General features: G+C 38.2%; 1 protein-coding gene across 7 annotated transcripts in view; it reads right to left on the reverse strand.

Moving 5' to 3' along the window:
• Positions 1 to 23,112, reverse strand: part of macrod2 (mono-ADP ribosylhydrolase 2) — a 277,199-nt gene that overhangs the window by 51,289 nt on the left and 202,798 nt on the right. For all 7 annotated transcript variants that reach the window (XM_049736627.1, XM_049736628.1, XM_049736626.1 and 4 more), the window contains one exon: positions 22,890 to 22,963. In XM_049736627.1, the coding sequence (XP_049592584.1) occupies positions 22,890 to 22,963 (74 nt within the window). The remainder of the gene's footprint in view (positions 1 to 22,889; positions 22,964 to 23,112) is intronic.

A 23,112-nucleotide genomic window follows, 5' to 3' on the forward strand; every position in this document is an offset into this window, starting at 1 on the left:
CGCCATGTGAAGCGGTGTGCAGAGAGGACAGCACATAGCGAACAAACACACAACTTCAGCAGATGCTTTATATGATGAATAAACAGCATGGAGACATAAAAAGAGAAGAGGAAGGAATTCGGCACGTCTCAGGCAGCGGAGAGGAAGTGCAAAATGATGCTTCGCAAGTGAAAATACGGCAAAAGCGGAAAGATCAAATGCTGAATGGCAGCGGAGTCATTCATTATCAAACAACTTTGGATTCTTTCCGCGTTTTCTAACAATCTTAGGTGTCAGAAAATCAAAAGGCAGGCAGGCAGGCTACACAAGAAAACAAATGTCACAGTTCTAAGAAAACATCACATCTTGGGCAATTGACAATGCAACAAACGAACCCGCTGAGAAACAGAATGAGGAAACTGAAAACAAACAAGAGAAAAAACGTAATTATGGCCCTTTGATGGCTTCATTGCACAGTTCGGGTCAGGCAAAAAACAAGCCAACAGGGCAAAATCAACGTGACAAGGTTAATGACTGTTTCTCTCGTCTAAACTCGAGCCGTGGAGCAGCTGGGCCTGAGGGACCTCAGGTGACAGTTAGACTTCTCGTCATAGCCGCCCAGTCACACTCCATTTCTTTACCTCACTTCAGCACCATGAAGCCACGGCGCCCTGTCCCGCCACACCCCGCACTATAACACCACTACTCCTAATTCGAAGGTCATTACGATGGTGAAACCAAAACAATGTCTAACCCTTTCATCATCCTATTACATATAGATTAATAGTTTCAAAGTAGTAGTAATCAATGTTTGAGTTACTGTAAAAAGAGTGACGATAAACATTTTGAAATGTATTTTAGCAAGGATGCACATGATTTGCTTTTCTGGGCCACATTGTGGGGCCCCTGAGCCGATACTTAGATACCTGTGTTGTAGACTCTTATGTAATGAAAGTAAAAGTGGATTCATTGTTGAAAAAAGCAAATTGATAAATGGTTTTTTTGCACAGATTTTTTTTTTTTTGCTAAAAGGAAAGGAACAAAACCATTTAGCAAGGATCTCGTGTGGGCACCATAAAACGATATGGCATGCAGGATCCGGCTCCCAGGCCTTGAGTTTGACTCCTGTGCTATAAAGGTAGCAATATGTAAATGAGTTAGTGTGAATCACTTCTATATGTTAATGGAGAAGTAGACCACACTGGGAAAATGCTGAGTTAGTGCAAAAGTCCATCTGCACATTTTCCCACTGACCTTCATGGGAATATGAATGCATACCCTCTGATAAGTTCCATTTGAACTCTGCTCGCTCTTTATCTTTAACACTTGCTATACTGTGAATACCCAGAGCGAGCACTGTGAGTCGAAGTCCAACAGAGTTAATACTAAAAAAGACAAATACCAGAATGACACCAGAAAGATTGACTACACGGCCTTATCAATCACACAGATGTTAAAAGTCTCACCTGTCCAAAATCATTTTGGTCATATACTGCCTTAGTAAACATCCATATCTGCCTATCTTCTCAGCTAGTCAAGCAATTCTAAACACAGTACAAAACTCCCATCTGAGAAGACTTATGAGTTTAACAAAGTTAAAACTCTTTCCTCTGTCTCCCATCATTTGTGATTGAAAAAGGAACTCCTACAAATACCTACCAAATTCCTGACAATGGCCAAATACTGGGATGCCATTTATACACGAGACCATGGCCGACAGAGTGCCCTCTTTATGATGTGACCGAGTTACCCCGAGTGTAGCTCCCTAGGGATAGACTGGAACCAGCCTTCACGATGTGTTCAACCAGGGAAGGAGGTCGGCAGACTGGTCCCCAGCTGGACAGCCAGTGAAGGGGTTGTCATCACAGCTATCCTGCCCGGGGCACCGCAGCAGGACGAAGTCGCCGGTCCTATTTGATCACTGGGGTGAAAGCCTGTCTACACAGCTGTTGCCAAGCCAGCGTCAACTCATGCATAACCACTGACAAGGAAACAGGCCAGAGAGAATTTTAACTATCCCCAGCAGAATATAGAGAAATGCATATTTATATAACCATGGTTGCATCATATGTTGGGACAACCTATTTTACGATTACTTATTAGGTCTGAAATTAAGGCAAATACAAAAAACAGAACAATCAGTTTAACTTCTACTCACTATTTACTTGAAAATATTTTGCGGCTTTAGAAGGTTTAAGAACTAGAGCATGGGTTGTAAATTGCATAACAGCAATAGCCATGTTTGAGTTTTGTTTTTTCCGGCCTATACTGAACTAGACAGTTACATACATTTATATATTATTTATTTATTATTTATTTTATTATACATTCTATTTATTTATATATTCATTGACATTGTAGGGGTGGCTCATGAGCCTTTCTATATTCAATGGTTCACAAGCCCACAAAAGTTGTTTTGAACAAAACGTTCTGTCAACTGCCTGCCATTGTCACCAATTCTGTGAAATGTTTGTGAAAGCAAGTGACAAGCAGAAGCAGTTTGATTGCCGCTTGCCTTTACTATCAGTCAAACACAGCATTCGGACACTTTTTAACAAGCCCATTACAACAGCCACTGCATGCGCCCTGATAGAAACGGAAAGCTACGGGAGCGTGGTTGCCACAGCCAATGTAACCTGCGTAGACGCGACTTTCTTCAAGGCTTGCGGTGGTGGCAGTAAAATATGTCATCTGTCACTCTGATACTGCAGTGATTAAGCAGTTCTCGCAGCTCTGATACAGCTATCAGCACTAATGCCGAAAGCTGATGGAAGAGACTCTCCAGCTCAAGGAGGAATAGTTTGGCTGATGGAGTGGCTCAGCTCCCAAGGCAGTTGAAGTGACATTACACTCAGACTATGCCAGAGCACCCACAGATGCCGAGGGGGAAAACAACATCGACGCAAAATGAATCACATTGGTCAAATTGCACTGAGTGAAAGGAAATACTGATTTACTATGTTTAAGGGTAGACATGAATTTTATACATGTCCCCCTTGATATTCTCTAGCTGTTATATAGATATAAAATGGAAATGGAAATTAGGTTACTTTTTAGTCAAAGCTGTGGTGTCAAATAAATAACATTGTATCATAATACCTGCTTTACTGGTCATTTAAAATTGTGTGAGAATTCTATGCATCATCTGCACAACTGTCATTGTATCATATCTACTGGACTACTTGTCATTTTACTTAGTTTGTTGCTTTTTGCTGTACTGAAGTGGCACGTGTAACAAGAAGATCAGAATAGACCATGACACCAGTTGACCTTCTCCAATTGGAATGATTTCAGTCGAAAAAAAAAAAAAACATCTTAGAGTTGTGTTGTGTGATGCTTCATAAATACAAAATCCTGCATTTTAATCTATTCAGAGTTGGCTGAAAAATAGGACATGTCAAATCAAGCCAAGTCTTAGTAAGACATCCCAAAATGTCCATCAGGTCAATTCCTCTCATTGTGTAAACTAACAAGAGTCAAGTGACATTATTCTGTACTCAAAGGACAGGCTGAGTAAGAGCAGAGGACAAGATAAGAGTAGCCTTGCAGGTCCTAAAAGTCACTGTGGCATTCCTCTCTTTATCTCCGTCTCACCTGTTGCCCGGACCCTTTCATCCAACTTACGCTGTGTGCTTTTCTAGTGTGACAGTCCATTAGTGGCCCAATTAGAAGGCGCTTTAAAGCACTGCCCTTCATCTGCCTGAGAGGGTTTGGCCTCCTGAAAAGGCAACGCATGACTGTGTATTCATTACAGCTAGATAAAGTTCATTTGCTCAAGAAATCTCAGAGAGGGCTGAACTCTGCCAAGGCTTAAGCATTTAAAAAGAGAGACGTTTCTGCAAAGATGACACAGGCTTGGTTTATTGGAAGATTCAACTTTGAGTATGGATAAATGGGCAATCTAGATCAGACATATACAAATTTAATTACTATTAAACAAGTTTTATTTTTTTCCCATCAAAATAAATGTATATATAGAATGACATTTTTGGGGAAAATTAATTTTCATTTTATGATAACACAAATTCTTCTTAAAATTGCAAGATGAAAACAAGATGTCTGCAAACGATTAGGGACTTGTTCGAGTTAACCTATTTTGTCTGGTGGTTATTGTATAAAGATTTTCTTCCACAAAAGGTAATGAATATGTTGTCTAATTTCTTGTCTCATAACAGTGCAATTAGTGGAGAAGGTAGCAAGAAACCCCTCTCTTCCTTCGGCTAATTGATTTCTAGTTGCTATAATTATGACTATCTGTTGTGACTCAACATCAAACAGTGGCTACAGGTTTCATTTCGTCAAGCCATGGGCGAGCATTTTGGTGGAAAAAGGGCTGTCTCACACACACACCGAGGCGTATGTACACATGGACGCACACATGCATGGACGCCTCCACACATACACTTGATTGCTTGGCTGGCTGAGTGTTTCCTACCATATTTGCAGGGTTGCGATTTGGCATACGTTTCTGCTTTGACAAGGCATGTGAACAAGATGGTGTGAATGACTGGAGACACAGGAAGGTACAAGTTGTACCTTCTGTCACTAGCTCGACTGGTGTGATCAGCCCTGGGCCCATCGCTGCCTTCTGGATTAAATTATACCAGTTGGATGCTGGTCTGCATCCTGACGACTATTGAGGTGCCTTGAACTAGGCATGGAAAAACCTCGGGGTGCCGAGACCTTTACTTTGATATCTCTCTTTGCATGTGTGTGGTCTGCTTTTGTGCATGGTTTGTTACAAAATTATTCAGCAGTCTAAATTGAACTGAACTGAAATAATTAAATAAACGAGTAAACAAATGGCTCAAACTCCAAAATCTTTCAAAGCTACGATCTCGTTAATGCGCTTCAACTGGAATGTTTTTTTTAATATATTTATCACAAGCATAAAAGTATTGCCCTTTGGCAGAGGCTTCACTGTTAATATTAACACCGACGCTAAATTTAAGATTGCACGAGGAGGTAAAAGTCACCTCTCATGATGAGGGTAAACAGATATGAAAGCAGTGCCGGGTATAGACATCATGCACTTTTCTGCTCCTATCTGTCATTTTGATGTAAGAGCAAGGGGAATTGCTATTTCATGGCTAATTGTCAACCAGAACTGAATATTCTGCAGAGGGAAACCGTGACACACCGTGGGAAAAGACCATGAGTCTTTGGAGAGTGACAGGAGCTAACAGACACTTTTGCAGTACGCACTGAATAATGCAAATGTCAGGTCTTACACCGCTCCACCTAACAAGACTCTGGTGGTCTCACACAGCATCATCTTGATCAGTGACAAATCCCAGTGTGAAGCAAATTAAAAGAGTGTGGGAAATGGGTTTTTCTGTGGTGGACCACCAATGCAGGGTTATCAGCTAACGCATTAACCTCAAAGCAAACGCCTCTGACTTAGAGTACTAATAGGTACCAGTTGATGCACCAGTAAAATACCAAAAGCGTAGATTATAATCTGTATTTCTTGGTTTATCAAAATTTGGGCAAACAGGTAGATAATACTTTGACAAGGCAGAGGAGTCATACTACAGCATACTACCTGAAGGGCTGATGTGTAAAACTGGTAATGATCCTGCAGTAGATATGTGTAAATTGGCCAAAAGAGCACAAAACAACGTCGTGAAGAAGAGGGTAAAAAAACAGTTCTGTCTTTTCTGCAGCATTCCAGGTTCCGCATTTCTCAAGTAGCAGGTAACAATATGCCATTGGACTTCTGAATGTGATGATACCGCGTCCCTGTGCACTACTTGCGGGGGACTCGTAACAAAATGATATATTGTGTTGTGAAGTAGCTCCAGTTGTATTTCTGTCTTCAATGAGCCATGAGGGACGGACGCTTGAGTGCTGTAACTCGCTCAAGACATATTTTTTACACCCCAACCTGCTGAAACAATCGGTGCATGATAATAGTGTGTGATTCAACAAGCAACTAGGTAAACACCGCTTCACGGATGCCATTTGATGCACCCATTTTGATACGCCTATCATTACATGGTTTCCTATTTGACTGTCGGCTGACATCTTTTGACCTCAGAGACGAGCATACCAATGACAAGATGCTTGCGGCGGCATTTAATAAAGTATAAGAGGAAGTGTTAAAATCTAATTATTAGTCTAATTCATGAGATGTGATCACACAGGCGTCTCGTGATGAGGAAATCATCTCTCATAAGACTTCACACTGATAATTACAATAATATTAACCTTTGCCTTATTAATTCAGGCCCTCATTGCAATTCATCTTAGGTTAGAGACCTCTCATAACAATTCTTCACACTAGTTTTGCAACATGGGGAAAACAATAATGAAGTGTGGGAAAAAAAATCAAGTTCACACTGTTTTGTGAATTCATAAGAAATGTCATATTTGCTTGTGTTTATATTCTTGTAACCACATACAAGATATTTTTTTGTGAAAACGAGCACGTCCCCCTTTAGAGAAATGATCTGCACTTGTAAGAATGATGGGGCACAATGTCATAACTTAATTGATTAATTAAATCTCTGACGCGCAGGAAGAATCGGTCACAATCTAATGGCAATTAATTTAGGTGTCATTTTAATTATCCAAAAGGTTAAACCAGTAAAGATGTTTAGAGTAATTCTAATGATGAATTTTGAGCTCCAGGATGCTTACCAAAGACAAATGCATTCAGTCCTGCCACTGCATAATTAAGGTAATGTATTCCAATCTTTTTCTGTTGAATTAATAAAATACATTTCCTTGCTGAATATCTATGCATGTGGTGTTATAATGCAAGTAGACAGCTGGATATTAGGTACTGGGTAGAATGCAACACGACGTGGTGAAAATCATGCTACGATACAGTGCCAAGTATGAGTGATTTGTCCCACCATTTAACACAGAATATTGTGTGGATGCCTAATGGATAATAACACACACTGTCAATTTTAAAACAACTCTTCATATCAGACCTGCTCTCATGAGCAGTATGTAGGTTTTGCTACAGCAATGCAACGAGATCCAAAAGATGAGTGGTGCAGACTGAACACATTAGGGTTTGATTAAGATTATAATAAGACATGAGATTTGATTCTGTATATTTACATCAGGATATGTAACACAACTTAGTATTACTTGTAACTAAATTTTTTGGGGGATAAATGTTCATTAAAACTGAAAAAATGTTAGAAAGAATTGTTTGTGTCAAATGATTATTTACTTTCATTTCAGAGCAAACAGAAAATAATCAGTGATTGAATGTCATGCTTGATTACTTTCTGATGTGTCAGAGAAAGACGGGTGAAGCATTTCAAATTTGAGTGTATTTGAAATTCCCCATTCTTCTTCAAATTGGAACAACTGACAGCTCACAGAAACAGAAGTGACATTTAATTTTGAGGGAGAACTTAAAGTTTTTGTTTCTTCAGTCTTATGAGAGGTGGTCTAATAAATTTGTTAAGCATTGCATATTTATCATTCTAGTTACGTCATTAGTAGATTTCAACAACTAATATACTAATACTAATGTCAGCCATAATTAGGCTTTGGATGATAAAAATAAATAATCAAAATTAACAACACTTAAAATGTAAAAGGGACAGAAAATGCAACATTAAAAAGTAAGCACATTACCATTTGCAATTTAGGTGTCATTTCAATCAGCGCTATGATTGTTTGCTCTCTTGACAAAAGGGTAACGAGTCAATTTGTGTGGGTTGGCATGTGCATGTTTTACCGGTACGCATTCATAACAAACATTAAAAATGATGAACCCGAGGGTCAGACATGCATTTAGCACAACATGCCCCCTGACTTTTTCTGATTTGCATCTAGATTGCTTTAATTATGAATAATAGTCAAGTCACCTGATTGGATGGCATTGTGGAGAATCGATTGGGAAGCATGAATAATGGCAAAGGGCACACCCCCACTGCTTACCCCAGTTTGAAAAACATATCACTTTCAATACGTGGCAGCAAATGAACACTAAAATACACCCCGTGCTGGAATAATATGCACATTTTTAGCAATTTAAAGACCTTTTCTAAAGGGTATTGGGAAACCTTGTTTGACTGTACAAGTCAATGTTTATATAAATCCCAGACTTTTGAAAGAACATTTTTAGAAATCGTCCTAGTGAAATGGTGGGATTAAGCGATTATTATATGAATATATTTGTCTCTGATGAGTTCCTTGCATAGAACCGTCCCTCACCTCAGCCCACCCATTTGTTTTGCTGGCAACATAACCTACAGTGGATTATTTTTTGGAACATTTTCAGGGACAAAGTTTGTTTGTGTCGAGTGTTATGACATTTTTTTAACTAGTAGCAAAGTCACCCCTAATTTAACTTGGGGCCTCAAGTACATTTCAGGATGCAGTCAGCAAATAGACTATTCATAATATTAATAATACTATATATCTTACTAATGCTATATAGTCACATTTTCCCTTTTTCACTGTATCGCTGATGAGCAAGACCTCCATAAGATTTTCATAGTTTATTTTCACCATGGCCATGTCCTCATTTATCTTGTCTGGCATACTAGGTTTAATGACTAGAAAGTAAGCACATCTTTGCCATTGCTTATCATTTACAAAAATTCTGTGAAACCTGCAGACATTCACGATAACCCTAAGAACTGCTGCTTTTCACATAGTAGCTAATCAAAGCAGAAGAGACATTTTAATTTCATTATATTTTCCCTTTCAATAATAAAGACAAATCAAATCATATGACATAACTCTAAATACATTTTTATGAAATATTTCAAGAGCTCAACAATACTTTGGGATTATTATGTAACAACCAAACTATCACTCAACATCACATGACTCAAATGTCAAACAAAATTAACCTTTGTCCCTGGAAGAAAAAAAAAAAAAAAAAAACAATCCTGCAAGGACTATTTAGGCCATAACATCACCCTGATTGTTTCAAGCTTACTTTACAAGTGCATTCTATCAGCCAGTTCTGGTGGACTGAATCAGGCCATGATGGGTTCATTAAAAATCGCCAGGACTGCAGTCATTGGGTGGAGTGATTAGTGCGATAAGCAGACGATATGGGTTTAGTAGAAGAGGTGGTTCACCAAGATTAAAAGCCTTTTCCACATCACTGCCATTTCCCTCCAATTCAGCAAATCACTTAATTGAATTTCTTTTAATTTTCTTTTCAATTTTCTCCACAAAACCCCTGTTGGAATTGCAATCCCAGGATGGATTGTGAGGGGCATTTTATTAACTGTCAGGACTGAGCTTGACAACCCAGAGACCTTTTGTGACACAACCACGTATGGCAAAGTATTCCAATAACTTAATGGCTTGCGACTGTTGATAACACTACATTCATGAATAAATAATTGATAAGTGTAGATCTGTGTCTTGTTCAAATAAAACTCTTTATCTGAACTCACATGGATTTTGTGGTTCACACAGTTTCCACCTTAGAATCAGGGATAAATTAGCTCTAACTCTAAAATTTTGTCATGGTCACACTTTAGCTTAACTTTACGTCAGCACAGCTGGGGGCAGCCCAAGCAGTTGCTCATTTACATGAAACAGGAAGGCTCTCCAAAAACAGGGCAATTTCAGCAGGGCGAGAAAAAGAGGGTGGAAAGTGTACAGTACTTCTCGATGCTTGGTGCATTTTGATGAAAAGCATATCACAGACATTCAGACATTCAGGAACCGTTTAAAACTGTGAACAATGCAATTAAGTCTCCTGTGGAACACGGCACGCAAACAATACTCCTGCTTTATGCTTAATTACTATATTTCCCCATACTGTGTAGTCAGGGCGATTTATTGTACTATGTGTCCATTAAGAGTATTGTAGTTTTCACAAGGATTTTATTTCCAATATTTGTTTGTTATAGTCATCCCTATAAAACATCCCCCACACACATTAAAACGTCAATACATTAAAACCAAATATTTCGAATTTAGACGTTTAGTAGGGTTTGCCTATTTATTTAAGTTTTGTAGATGTCATGTCTGCTCTGCTTGGGGTGTGAGTCGTGGCGTCTAGAAATCAGATCAGACTTTATAGATGTGATTATCATCACTAGTGGCATCACTATTTTCTATCTGAAAGAAGAAAAAGCGAGTTAACTATATGAGTTGTGGTGATTATTTGTTCAAGTCCTTGATGCAATGCTCAGACCACAGTTTAAATACAGAGTAGTGCAATGTGTTTAGAAAAATGTACAATCTCGAAGCAATTCATAATCTGTTTCTGTCAAACTCAGAACAATCAAATGCTTCAAAGCTCCCATATCTGAATTGTGCATAAACAAGGGGAACAATAGGCCTGTATAGCCATGCTTACAAGCAGTCACAAAGTGTACTTATTATAATCTTGAAAGATCCTCTTTGTAGGTTCCATTAGGAAATGGCCTTTCTGATGAAGCCAGAGGATAAACTGCCACTGAATGGCTGAATGCTCTGTCAATGGAGCGTTTAGACAAGAGCAAGGTTGAAGGCCCTCTGATGATGTGACAGACTGAATCTGGTTATGGTCCAAAACATTGGCTGATTTTTGAGGCAGAGAGGATGAATGAGTTCCTATCAAATTGTGTTGGGAGAGCAAAAATGTAAAAAAAAAAAAAAAAAAAAAAAAAAAAGAAGGGAGGAAAAAAAAATAACAGAAATCTCTCAATCTTTCTGTCGGATGAGGATGAAAAAATGCCTGTGCTCAAGCTTCACAATGCCCATCCTGTAACGTCATCCCTTCGCTATGACAGCTGACGCAAAGTGGGCAATTGTTCTGTGCTGTATTTTTCTTTTAAAATAAAGCTTGAAAGTAAACTGAGTTATATAAAAGGCGAGCTACAAACACTTGAGAGGTCACACAGCAGTGGAGTATGACGGCAGATCGAGTGTACTCAAAAACCTGAAGGTCATTCCCACTAAAACACTGTTTCACCATACACACGACTGCATTAACCAAGACTGTGAGAGTCAGCCAGATGATGATTCATATATTTCTTTCAACTTCTCTCTATAAAATCATCATTTATGACGTAAGGAGCAATTTTTGACCAACTAAGTGAGTCAGTGCACATAGCAAAATGCCATTTAATTTCACAAAACGTCCAAATGAGTCACTGAAGAACTGGTATTGTTGCAACTGCATAACAGAATATGAGGAATATGGTGCTCTGCATGTGTCCTGCAAGTATGAGGAAATAAAGGATGTTCTGTTGATCCAAAACACACAAGCTCATCTGTGAAGCTTGGTGGAGGAAATGTCATGGCTTTGGGCCTGCATTGCTGCTTCTGGAACAGACTCACTAGTGATGAAACCCATAATAGTAGTAGCAGAATGAATTCTTCACAATGAAGTCGACACAACCATTTTGTATGTCAATCAACCCCCCTCTCAATAAATACATTGGATGGTGGAAGGTCTCCATTACGGGACCTTAGAACATTTATGCATTTCACAAACAAACAAGAACCAAAGAAATGCTGCACTAAAGCCCTGGAAAAGCAAGGTGACATCTATTGGTCAGAGGCTTGATAGTGATTGCAAGTAAAGATTATGCCACCAAACATTTAATGTTATTTACTCATCTAGATGCGAACATCATGAAATAAACACTCAACTTTAGAACTTTTCTCATACGCTAGATGTAAAACCCAAATGTCTTCAGTACACAATAAAAGCAATAGAAACTGACCATCCCATTCCAATACTTTTGGAGAGCACTGTACTTGAATGAGATGTATTTAATGTTGTTTGACTATGAATGTTATGACTTTGTGATCCAGCTATAGCAATAATAATAATAATAATAATAATATTTTCTTGCAAGCAGAACCCCCAAATCCCACATCCAGGACACTTGAGAGGTAATATATTTACACTTGTTATATAATTCAAAAGAGTACCACAATGCTCAAACGTAAGAGAGTCTCTGTAGAACCTCAAAAGTATGCACACTTCCCCAAAATGGTTATTTTCTTCAAAGACTTGCCAATTTTCACATCGAAGAACTAATTAGCTATTTATTCACTTTATTACAACTGAGGGGATTTGGTCTACTTGTTTCTGTTTGTTTTTTTTTAACCACAGGATGACAAAACATTCCAGAGCAGCCAGATATGAATTTAAAATATTGCTATTATTAAATTCACTATAGCCATTTCTGAATGATCTTGTTATGTTTTAGTTATTTTGGCTCGAATAAAGAAAGCACTTAAAAAGTAGAAATCAAATCAACATTGTAAAAACTTACAAGTCATTAGAAATCTATCAAAGGTTTTAGAGCTTTCACATTTGAATTTGAATGCCATTAATCCGGTTAATCTTGGCATTAATCCTGTTATTCGGGTCCAACTTTATTTCAAAACTCAAAATATTTTTGTTGACTGAGCGATTGAAAAAAGTAATCAATTTGTTTTGATTACACTTACACCATGTCGGTTTGTGTAAGGAATACACTTGAATCGCATCTTGTTACTTGAAGCTTCAGTCCTACAGCCTTTGCAGTACACACTAGCTGCCACGAGGAAGTTGGGAAAACACAGACGAAAGCAACACTGCTTTAGCTATGCTGGTTGAACCGGGGCAAAGTCTGGTGTGCTGCCAAAGTTGTGCACATAAATAGTAATTCAGTGCTTCAGGCAAAGAGAACACAAGCGTACTGGGGACCTCTCTACAGGACCAGAGCTTTTTAACGGTTTCCCTTGAATGACAAATCGGGACTCCAGAGTGAGAAAAGAAAAAGCTTGCAAGCATCGACTCTTTTCTTTAACAAGTTAGGCAGAAAGATGAATTTAAACACAGCACAGTCATTTACACAGAAAACCAGTGAATTAGCTCAATACTGCATTTTAAACCGAAACACACTAAAATGCAATATTTCAGGTCTCTAGGTATATTGCCACTCTTCCATCCATTACCAGAAAAGTAAGGCTCAAATGCAACTAGGATAACAAAAAAGGAAGCCCAAAGGGAGGTAGAGGTGGCCGTGTCCGTGAACCTGGGTCCACTTGAGCAAGAAATAGAAATAAACATGACTGAGGAGCAGAGAGGCAATATAAGACATTGGCCTTAGAGAGTATAATGGAATGGGACTTGTTTTGTCAGCCCCTCATGGTGATAGAATGGCACATACTCTCTTGTGACAGTGTGATATTGGCTTGGCACCGGCTTGATGAATGTATCAGGCACCAGTCAGGCAAAACGCTGCCTTTCCAAGATGTTTATGTTGGCGTATGGAGACTGGCACTTCTAGTAACAGGACTGTCACTATTGTCTGGAATAAGTTTGGGGGAAATGGCCAGCCCCAACTCAATTTCTTGCAATATGGAATTGCATGACTGTTTCAGATGAGAAGAAAAATATTTCTTTAAGGAGCATTTTACTGAGATGACTATGCAGAGAGAGGCCCACGCCATATACTACGCCGGTGGTTCTTTGGCAGAAGGTGAAAGGGAAAAAGGTAAAGGAGGAAGGTTGTCACCTGCCCAAGGCCACCTGCTGCCTTGCCAGGGCCAACCAATTAATGCTGCCCTCCTTTGATTAGCCCAGGCAGCCTGGGGATACAGCAGAGAGCAGAAAAAAAAATACAAGAATGTTTGCACCAAGCAATGTGGAGACAGCTCGGATGAAAGTTCAAGCCGGGGTCATGTAGTTAACATACGCAGCCGTTCCAAACATCACAAAAGTAAGCCTCTTTGCGTAATTATTTAGTATTTGCATACTAATTTGGCATAAGCACAGTTGTTTGTCTCCAAGCTTTGTCAAACCTGCCCATGGCTTCAGGATCCTCACCTTCATTATAGTTACTGTTACAGGGATCAAACTAAACTTTTGGACAGGTTGTATTAAGGGGTAATTTGCATAATATCAGTTAAAGTACTCTACTAATAACACTCAAACATAGTGTAAAGTCAAACTCAAGGACGATGGTCGACCTCTAACATGTTCTAAACCAGTACTCCCATAGGGTCAGGGTCAAGCTGTCCTCATGGTCCGAGACAACTAAATCTTATACAGCTGGATAATCTTCAATAGTCAATTGACAATGATACCAAAATTTATCCACAAAAACTTTCATTACCAACACAAACTTTATCGTCACGAAAAACATTTGGATTACAAACGAGTAATAAAAAATGTTGACAGTTGACCTAACATATGCGACTGCACAAACAAAGCCTTTTATCAACCACTCCAAATAGGGCACACTTTGTTTAGGAATACAACCTTTGGCAAAAATGTGCTTTGATCAAGTAATGTACGCTTTGAAATAAAACATTGACTTTCAAATGCACCAATGCCTGAAGCAAGGCTTTGAGGCTGATTTGATTCCCCTTTGAGATGGTGTGAGGTATGACCCATTCCCCCTAATAACATGCCAGAGACTGTGCAATCACAAAACAACAGCGTAGGTAATCACCAGGGTGGTCTTGTCTCCTCCCCCAGAGGGAAGGCGAAAGCCTCCGACATTGGTACCTTTCTCTTGCTTGTGTGTTCTCCATAGAGAAAAATAGTGGACAAAGTAATGAGCCACAACATGGTGAGCCAAGTTGTCTGTGAAATGGGGGTGCATACAATTGATGGTTTGCATCTAGAGTCCTGGTCATCATTATTAGCACTCTGGAATATTTGTAAATTGAGGTCAGAACTCTGATAGGCACTTTAAAATATTAAATTGAGTCATTCTCAAACACTTTTGTGTGGATGGTGTATTTTGTTCTGAAGAACCTATAATCTTTTACCTAAACTTAGCTGTCTAGCAGAGGGTATCATATTTCACTGTAACATCCCTTGGCAATTCTCTAATTGCAAGCCGTCCACTACACAAAACAGCAAAAGCTCCACAATATATTGGATCCTTCGCCATTTTTCACTGTATGTAAAAAAAGAACAAAAACAAAATAAAGGGTGTGCATTGACAAACAATCTTTTCCCTGCTTCCTCCAAGTTTATGGGTGCCTATCATGGTGACCAGAAAGTGGGAATACAAAGTGGAAATACAAACTCAATAGTCCAACATACTACATGCCAGACATATGGGTCACAATAATGAACTTTCATCAGATTCATGATCATTTCAATAACATGAAAATGTTGACATATCTTGAACAGTTCACTCTACGATGCTGCTTGATAATAAAATGCGATATTGCATGAGCAACCTGCAAGATGATGCCATTGAACCTTTTACACAAAATCCGCATTTGAACTGCAGCTCAAGAAGCTGAAGAGAGAATACACGAGTCTAAATTAAACTTACACCATTTACAAACCAAGGTTACTTGAACGTCTCAGACATTATAGCTTAGTATCAGCTACAGTGAGTGACAGGATGTTAGAATGGTCATAATGGTTTTCATTTACTATCTGTTTCTACAGGCTGGAGTTAGACCGACATAATTAATGGGGGGCGCTCAAGTGGTAAGCCACTCCGCCACAACTTCTCTGTACGTTTCTGAAATCGATACTTCAACAATATAGTTTTATTGTTGCAGTCGCAATGATTGGTTAGTAGAATTATTAGGCAGATTTTTTTTTTAAACATTTTGAGTTGAAACAAACAAAATACAAATTGGCTATCCATAGTAAATAAAAGCTGTTTCCATTAGGTAAAGTTTGGTGTGTAGCATTTATTTATTGGTGTTCATCAACACCAGTCAATAGCTTAGATGAAGCTAATACAAATGTCATAGTCAAGTGTGTATGTCTGCAGTTGTGAGTGTTAATCAGTGATACATTCTACCTAATAAGCGCAACAAGCGCCAATTAGTGCTTTGTGAAGGGCAATCGTTAAATATTAAGAAATGACTGAGGACAGTACTGCCTTAAAATATCCTCCTGCCTTTAATGTATTTTCAAAGGAGTACAGTTATACACACACATGCCAACACACTCCTCCACATTCAAGGTCTCCATGCATCAACATGGGGTGCAGTACTGTAAAATTGTGTTCAAAGAGAGTGGAGGAGCTGGTTGGAGTTTGATCAGTCTCCTGTCCTCTTCTGAACCAATGGGTCGACCCGCTCTCGCTTTATCACGGTGTGCCAGCCCACTGTTATCTACGCTACACTAAATCAATTAGCATGTCATTAAGATAGCTTTTTCCAGCACAGTAAGTGTGGAGGTGGAGCTGCACTTAGAGGCCATCATATCTGGGTATTAGGGCGTAGTGGATAAGTCTTGTATCAGCAGACTCTGCTGTGTACAGTAGCAGTTAGAATAGGGAGACCACAACAACTCCATACAACTATATATCAAAGGAATTTTACATTTCCTAAATCAAATACCAAATCTCGCTATGATTCGCGTGTGAGAATCATACACAGCCCAATACATAATTGTTCGCTTTATTTTGAGCAATCTTCGACAATGTCCACAGCAATTCCAGTTATGACAAACAACTTTACAGCTAGTTTGTCATATCTGACAAGACTGAATCCATTAAAAATATAATTAGAAGTTTGAAAATGGAACACAATTCTTTGAACATTTTAGTACTTTCATTAACTATATGTACTGTATAAAATATTTTGATATGTAAAAATCCCCAGGTAATCTCCAGATAATACACAACTGTTGTGTGTAATAATAATAATAATAATAATAATAATAATAATAATAATAATAATAATAATAATAATAATAATAATAATAGTACTACTACTACTATTAATAATAATACTAATACTTTATACATTGAAATAGATGCTTCAGATAGCAAGTCACAAGCATTTGGAAAAGATAAGAGATTAATGATTTAAAGTCGAACGTCCCTAAAATAGTCCAATTCTGAATTTAAGGATGATTTCAGGATTCATACCTTCTCAACTGCTGTCATGCGTGACAATACCTCAGCTCATCTTGTGTGTGCAATGAACTTCAAACTTATCTTAATTGCTTTTTACAGAGCTCTTCTTCAGCATCAACTGAATAAAGTGGAGCCCCCAAAGCTGAAGGGCATGTTCAGTGATCCAATTCAGAATTTGACATACATTGACGAAACCATGCCTCTATAGGTAGACAAAAATCTTGTATGCCTTCAGCATGTCACACGTATCATACCAACATCATGGGTCAGCCTCTGCAGAGAAACCGAGGATACAATGAAGGGCTGGATCTCACAAAGGAATGTGCTCCAAGTTAGATGTTCCACTGTCGTGTAAATGACAAAGTAATAGTCATACTGGCCATACTAAGAACAAAGTAAGTCTATACAGGAGTGTTGTTCAATGTGGCTGTAGGAGTTTTTGTATTCTCCAATATAAATAAGTTGCTTGGTAAAGGGTGATGGTCAGCAAACAAAACACTAAATGTCTTTTAAAATGAAGCCCTTTGATTTCAATCAACAAAAAATGGTGAAAGGTTAGCCTGTCCATGATGAATCTACAGCAATTTCACATACTGCAATGAGATAAACGAATCCTTTGAAAAGGCTTCTCAGTGGAATCTGTTTATCACAAAAAACAGTGCAAAGTAACACGGAAAGTTCCGGCTTTATCTTGCTGCCTGGCAAATAACAATAGATGGAATTGAAGACTATAAAAGCACAGGCTGCGGGGATGATTCCCTGTTACAATTCTTGTTTCATAGGACCACACAGTAATTCTGTTATTAAAAAAGCAACACGTTGGTCTTTGGCCATGATGGAGAGATAAAAGCTTTAATCCCCACAAAAATAACTTTCACTCAAGGGTGCAATCAAATATCTTCCAGATGAATGTTGAAAATACTGTTCCATTTTCTGTTTGTGATAAACTTTCTTCTTCTTTATCTTCTACAGAACACACATTTAAACACAGCCACTTCTCATCTACAGATAGCATGAAGTGCTACAAAGTTAAATTCAAGAAATAACTTTCAACAGCCCCCATTTGGTAATTGAAACCATATCGCCTTCAATCTATCCAAAAACCAATGCTAGTTTCATTTTGAAATGCACACAGTGGAGGTCAGGGGAATCAGAAAGCACACATGTTATTCAGAATGAGGCAGATCATAAAACCCTCAGATCATAAAAGCCATAAAACTTCCACGCTGCAGCCTTCGGCCAGTTCCTAATATATCACACTACTACATAACGTACTTTGGGTGTAGGGGAATATTAATTGGCAGACAAAATTAGGATGAGAAAAAAAAAAATGTCGGACTATACATAACCTCTATTACCAGAGAGGTGTTTATTTCAAACTCTGTATCATATCCGGTTGCCAAATGTTCAACCCCGCTCGCAGTTGCTGATCAGACCACATGTGCCTCATGCTCCCAGTCACAGCAGAGAATTCAAAGGGTGTAGACGCTCACTTCAAAAGAGCCGCGCTGGCTTTGAATGTCATGCCAGTTGAACAAACCATCAGTGGGACGCAACAGCATCCTTGAGGCACGCGTGGGGATATGTGGCACCCACTGATGACACCCTTTGGGACATACATCTCAAGATACAAGAGACGACGGCAGTGGCATCAGGAGGAAATATAGATCCTAACCATCTTCCTTACTTTAAATCTTTAATACATCATGAAAAGTGTAACTTTCACTAATAATTACTGACACATTGAATGTAATGTTTGACTTACAGATATTCATTATAACTAAACAATATATTTAAATATAAGTGACATGCTGGGCCTATGTGCACATCTAACCTTGAAACCAATCCAATATGAATGTTGGGGATTTCTCTGCTTGTTTCTATTATTCATTTTTTTTTTTTTTATACATTATTGCTGACTACAATGGGAAATACAGTAGAACACAACAAATTTATAAATGTTATTTTTGGCTCGTTCAATGGAAACCGAATTATATCATATTGTTCAAGAAGAGTCAAAATATAATTCTTGAATCAGATCCAAGGTAAATGATGGGAAATGAATAGAATTTCAACATTTGAACAGCCTTTTCCTTAATAAAAATACATTTTATGTGTTCCTAAATTCAGTTGTATGTTTTCACAACACATACCAAGTATGAGTCCACTGTTTTTAGTTGTGTGGCTTGGCAGGGTTATGATCAATCTTGTTTTTATGAATTAAATACGTATCACCGACAAACTCACACGTTTTACACACACATTTTGTGAGTACTTAAGAGTACACAGTAAATGTTCACCTTGAACTGAACTCATCGTGAATGTCCAGACCAGGTTTTAGCAGCTGGCTGTAAAGAACATTTTATAATCACACTAACCTTGTTGATCCTCAGACAACCTGAAGTAGGAACATTTTTAAAACATAGTGGCCATTTTGTATGTACCTTTTTACTTTATTTCATGCAAAATTGGTTGCTATCTAAACCTCATTAGAAAAAGTGACAAATTAAGTTTCAGTTTGGTTCAAACTAGGAGCATGTGGACTGTTATTCAACCTTAAGGGGATACTTAATTTACACTATTGCTGTTTTTATGGCATCCACACTAATGCAGAGATGCAAGCGTTTTCTATCAATTTAATGTAACAGTTCCAGACACAAAGATGAGTTCTTGCCATTTTTGATCTGCTACTTAATGCTTTGAATTTCTTAGACTGACTCAAGTGGGTGCAGTTCAACATGCATAATTTAATGGAATCACAGATCTGTATTAAAAAATAAATAAAATCAAAACAAAAATCGTGGGTTTAGTTTTCAGGATTGAAAAGGTGTTTCTTCTCCACTTACAGCACAGTGGTTTTGCCATTTTTTTCATTTAAGAACATAATTAAGATAATTCAAATATATATTTTTTATACAGCAATTTTATTAGGCTGCAATAATTTGCATACTGTGCTTTAGGTGTTGAGGCATGTTTAAGAGCATACAAATGGCATATTAATATTTGAGGCAACTTTTCAATTATTTTACCAACAGGTGTTTGGAGCACACACAGTTTGCCATTTTAGCATCGCTAAGGTGAAGCTGAAATGCGATAAACAACTATTTTTTTTTTTTTTTTTTTAAAGCAAAGCTCACAATATAGTCTAATATAAGAAAACATCCATCTGCCTCAACTCACAATGAAAACCTCAATTCGATATAGCTGGCTCCATCTTGTCGAAACACAGACAACATCCTAAACTAATATTCTTTCACAAATAATATTGTATTTATTCACTTGGCATATGTCACAAATCATTTTTAAAGCCCCAGCATAGGTTTAAAATTGAATTCACTACATATCTGGTGTTTGAAGAGACAAATGGTTCAAATATAAATGGATCATTTGGATACACACAGGAAAGCTGAGCACATCTCGTGGGTGCATTTACCAACAACAGAGACCTTATTCAGAGAGAAAATTGTTCAACTTAAGTGTTTACAATTTCGCAATAAGTGGGATAGGGTAGCAGAGCTTATTAAGTCTTCATCAAGCTTTTAGTCAGTGATGGCAGCTGTGGGCATGTAGAGGTGTTTCATTAAAAAATTCGGACACCAGAGCGCAGGTTGCAAAATAACGTGTCAGATCACATTTTTCATCAGCAAATTAAAGATAATTAGATGGGAAAACAAGAAATACCTAAGGCCAGATGAGTCCTGGGTTGTCAATCACTGCATTTTACTTGAGAACCGTACCCCCATCCTACCCACAAATTCTATTCTATGTGCCATAGCAGAGATTGAGCGCCTTCATTCTTTCAACTATTGTGATCTGAAGAATCACTACTGCACTCAGGTCTCTCTAGATTAAAGGGTCTTGCTACCCAGATGCTATTTATTCTTCCACAATGGAAGCCTGTTTGTGACATTGCTGCACTTTGGTGAGTGCATCTGTGTTAGAATGCTGGCAGAGGAGATAAACCCAAGGCTAATCAATCACACAGTCTTCTCTACTTTTTCAATTCCAGTCTTGTCGAAGCAACGACACTGCAGGACAACAAAGTCTTTATGTAACCGCATCCTTGGACTTCAAATACATTGTGTTTGCATGCTGTCGTGCTAATATTATACAAATAGCTCACAAAATACAAACGAGATGCACAAGCGCAGTGTGTAGACTAGAGAATTGAACGGACTGTGCCACCCAAGTATGTCAGATCCTCTGCCAGCCTATTGTGCAGATCTTAAGCCACAATAGCACAGCATTTCACCCCCCAAGTCGAAGCCTTATTGTCGGCATGAAATGAATTGTTTCTGAGGACAATGATGATATTAGCCCTTCAGCATAGAGCTTACTGAACTGCAGATGAACAAACAGGTTAAGTTCTACTGCTCCATTCATGGATAATACTTATTCTTTCTCCTGGCCTATTGCACTTCTGCAAACATCATACCCATGTGTAATGTGTTAGTTTGGACTCAACTGGATTACATCTCCGTGCTTAATTTGTTAATGTGCCTGATAACAGAAACATTTTCTATAACTAAATGGAGACAATCCACAATGATGCATTCGCCTTTCTGAATAGCAACATACAGGCACATATTTCTTGTGAACCAAAATGTAAATACCGTGTTTTCCGCACTATAAAGCGCACCGGATTATAAGGCGCATCTTCAATGAATGGCCCATTTTAAAACTTTGTCCATATATAAGGCACACCGGATTATAAGGCGCACCTTCAATGAATAGCCCATTTTAAAACTTTGTCCATATAAAAATCCATATATTTTGACACGCCTTCTGTAGTGGCTCAATATTGGTCCATATATAAGGCGCACTGTTGGCCTTTGAGAAAATTGGACGTTTCTAGGTGCACCGTATAGTGCGGAAAATACGGTACGCTTTAGAGTCACAATGTACAAATTGTTTATTAATATGTAAATGCTTATGGAAGGGCCTTATCCAAGCTGATTTTAGGTATGAGGTAGGGTACACTTTCGGTTGGTCCTTATTAAACTGCTGGGCACATATAGACAGTCTCCCATACACATTCACAGCTACAATATGGCCAACTTAAAGTCCACAGTCAACTTACGTAAAGCCTGCTCTTTACACTCACCACTATGCTTTGTGAAAAACTTACAAGAGCATGTGAATGTTTTTCCCAGAAGCACCTTAGCGCAATCGTCAGAAGATCTTGCCACACCTCAGTTGCAGACTAATCCAGCAGTGAGTAATATTTGAGTGCTTCTTCACAGTATTTGTAACAATAGATGAGAGATGCTGGAGCGCATCGAGCTGTGAGTATAAAATGGACACCAGCAGTGACAGATGGAAGAATGTTACAGTACTCAAATATGACCTCGGATGATGTAAATTACTCACGGGTAAATGTTTGATGTCATATTTAATTCCCCTCTGTTAACCGGTTCTTAACCATTTAGGGACAAATAAAAATAAAGCTAAAGAATTTGACCAGAAAATAATCTAAACCATATCTTATGAATTCTTCATTTTTCTATGCTACTTATGCTGATTGAGTACCCTGAGGAAACTCATTCTAACCTGGAAAGAACGTGCAAATAGGAAATATGAACAGCCAACCTCAGAAGTGTCAGATGAACCTGCTCCTTGCTTCTATGATATGTTGTATTGTATGGCTACGAAATGAACTATTTAAAGTTACTGATGACTGACATTTCCCGGAATTAAAAAGGATCATTTAGTTACTTGATTCATTCAATTTCTCAAGCTTTTCACTTGAGATAGTGTTTACCAACAAATAAATCACTGTGTACAATTTATTTAATAAGCATGAAAGGCTTATTCATGTCCAGGCCATTTAAGACCTCAGTAATTCATAACACAAAAACTCATCATAGATTTCCTCGGCTGTGTTTATACTATTGAGTTTGCTCATACTCCCTCAGCCAAGACCAATTAAAGAGTCAACAGACCATTTAAGGTCTGATTAGTCTCACACTGGCTTTTAATTTGATGAGGAATGCAGATCTAAAAAATGCTGGTTGATCAAGCGATGCAGATAGGAGAGATGTCATCAAATACAAGGATGCGTGGAAATTAGTGTTTGGTGTCACTGAGGTGGTCTAAACATGCTCATTTGTAAGTGGTGGAGGATACAAAAATATGTCTTACTGTATTAGGATTCTCTTCGATCCAACTTTTAACTGTGTTCAGGGCAATGTCACTTGCAGGCTCATTGGGAAACCCTACGGAAGGAAGGAAACAATGTCAATAGCAGTATATACAAGATATTTACATGTACTATAAGGGTCAATAAAATCTACTAGAATATACAATGTGCTTTTTTCTATTTTGCATTCTACTCCATTGCATTGACTTAGCGACTGTTCTGTTT

This window comes from Syngnathus scovelli, chromosome 12 (assembly GCF_024217435.2).
Source record: "Syngnathus scovelli strain Florida chromosome 12, RoL_Ssco_1.2, whole genome shotgun sequence".
In the NCBI taxonomy this organism is placed as follows: Eukaryota; Metazoa; Chordata; class Actinopteri; order Syngnathiformes; family Syngnathidae; genus Syngnathus; species Syngnathus scovelli.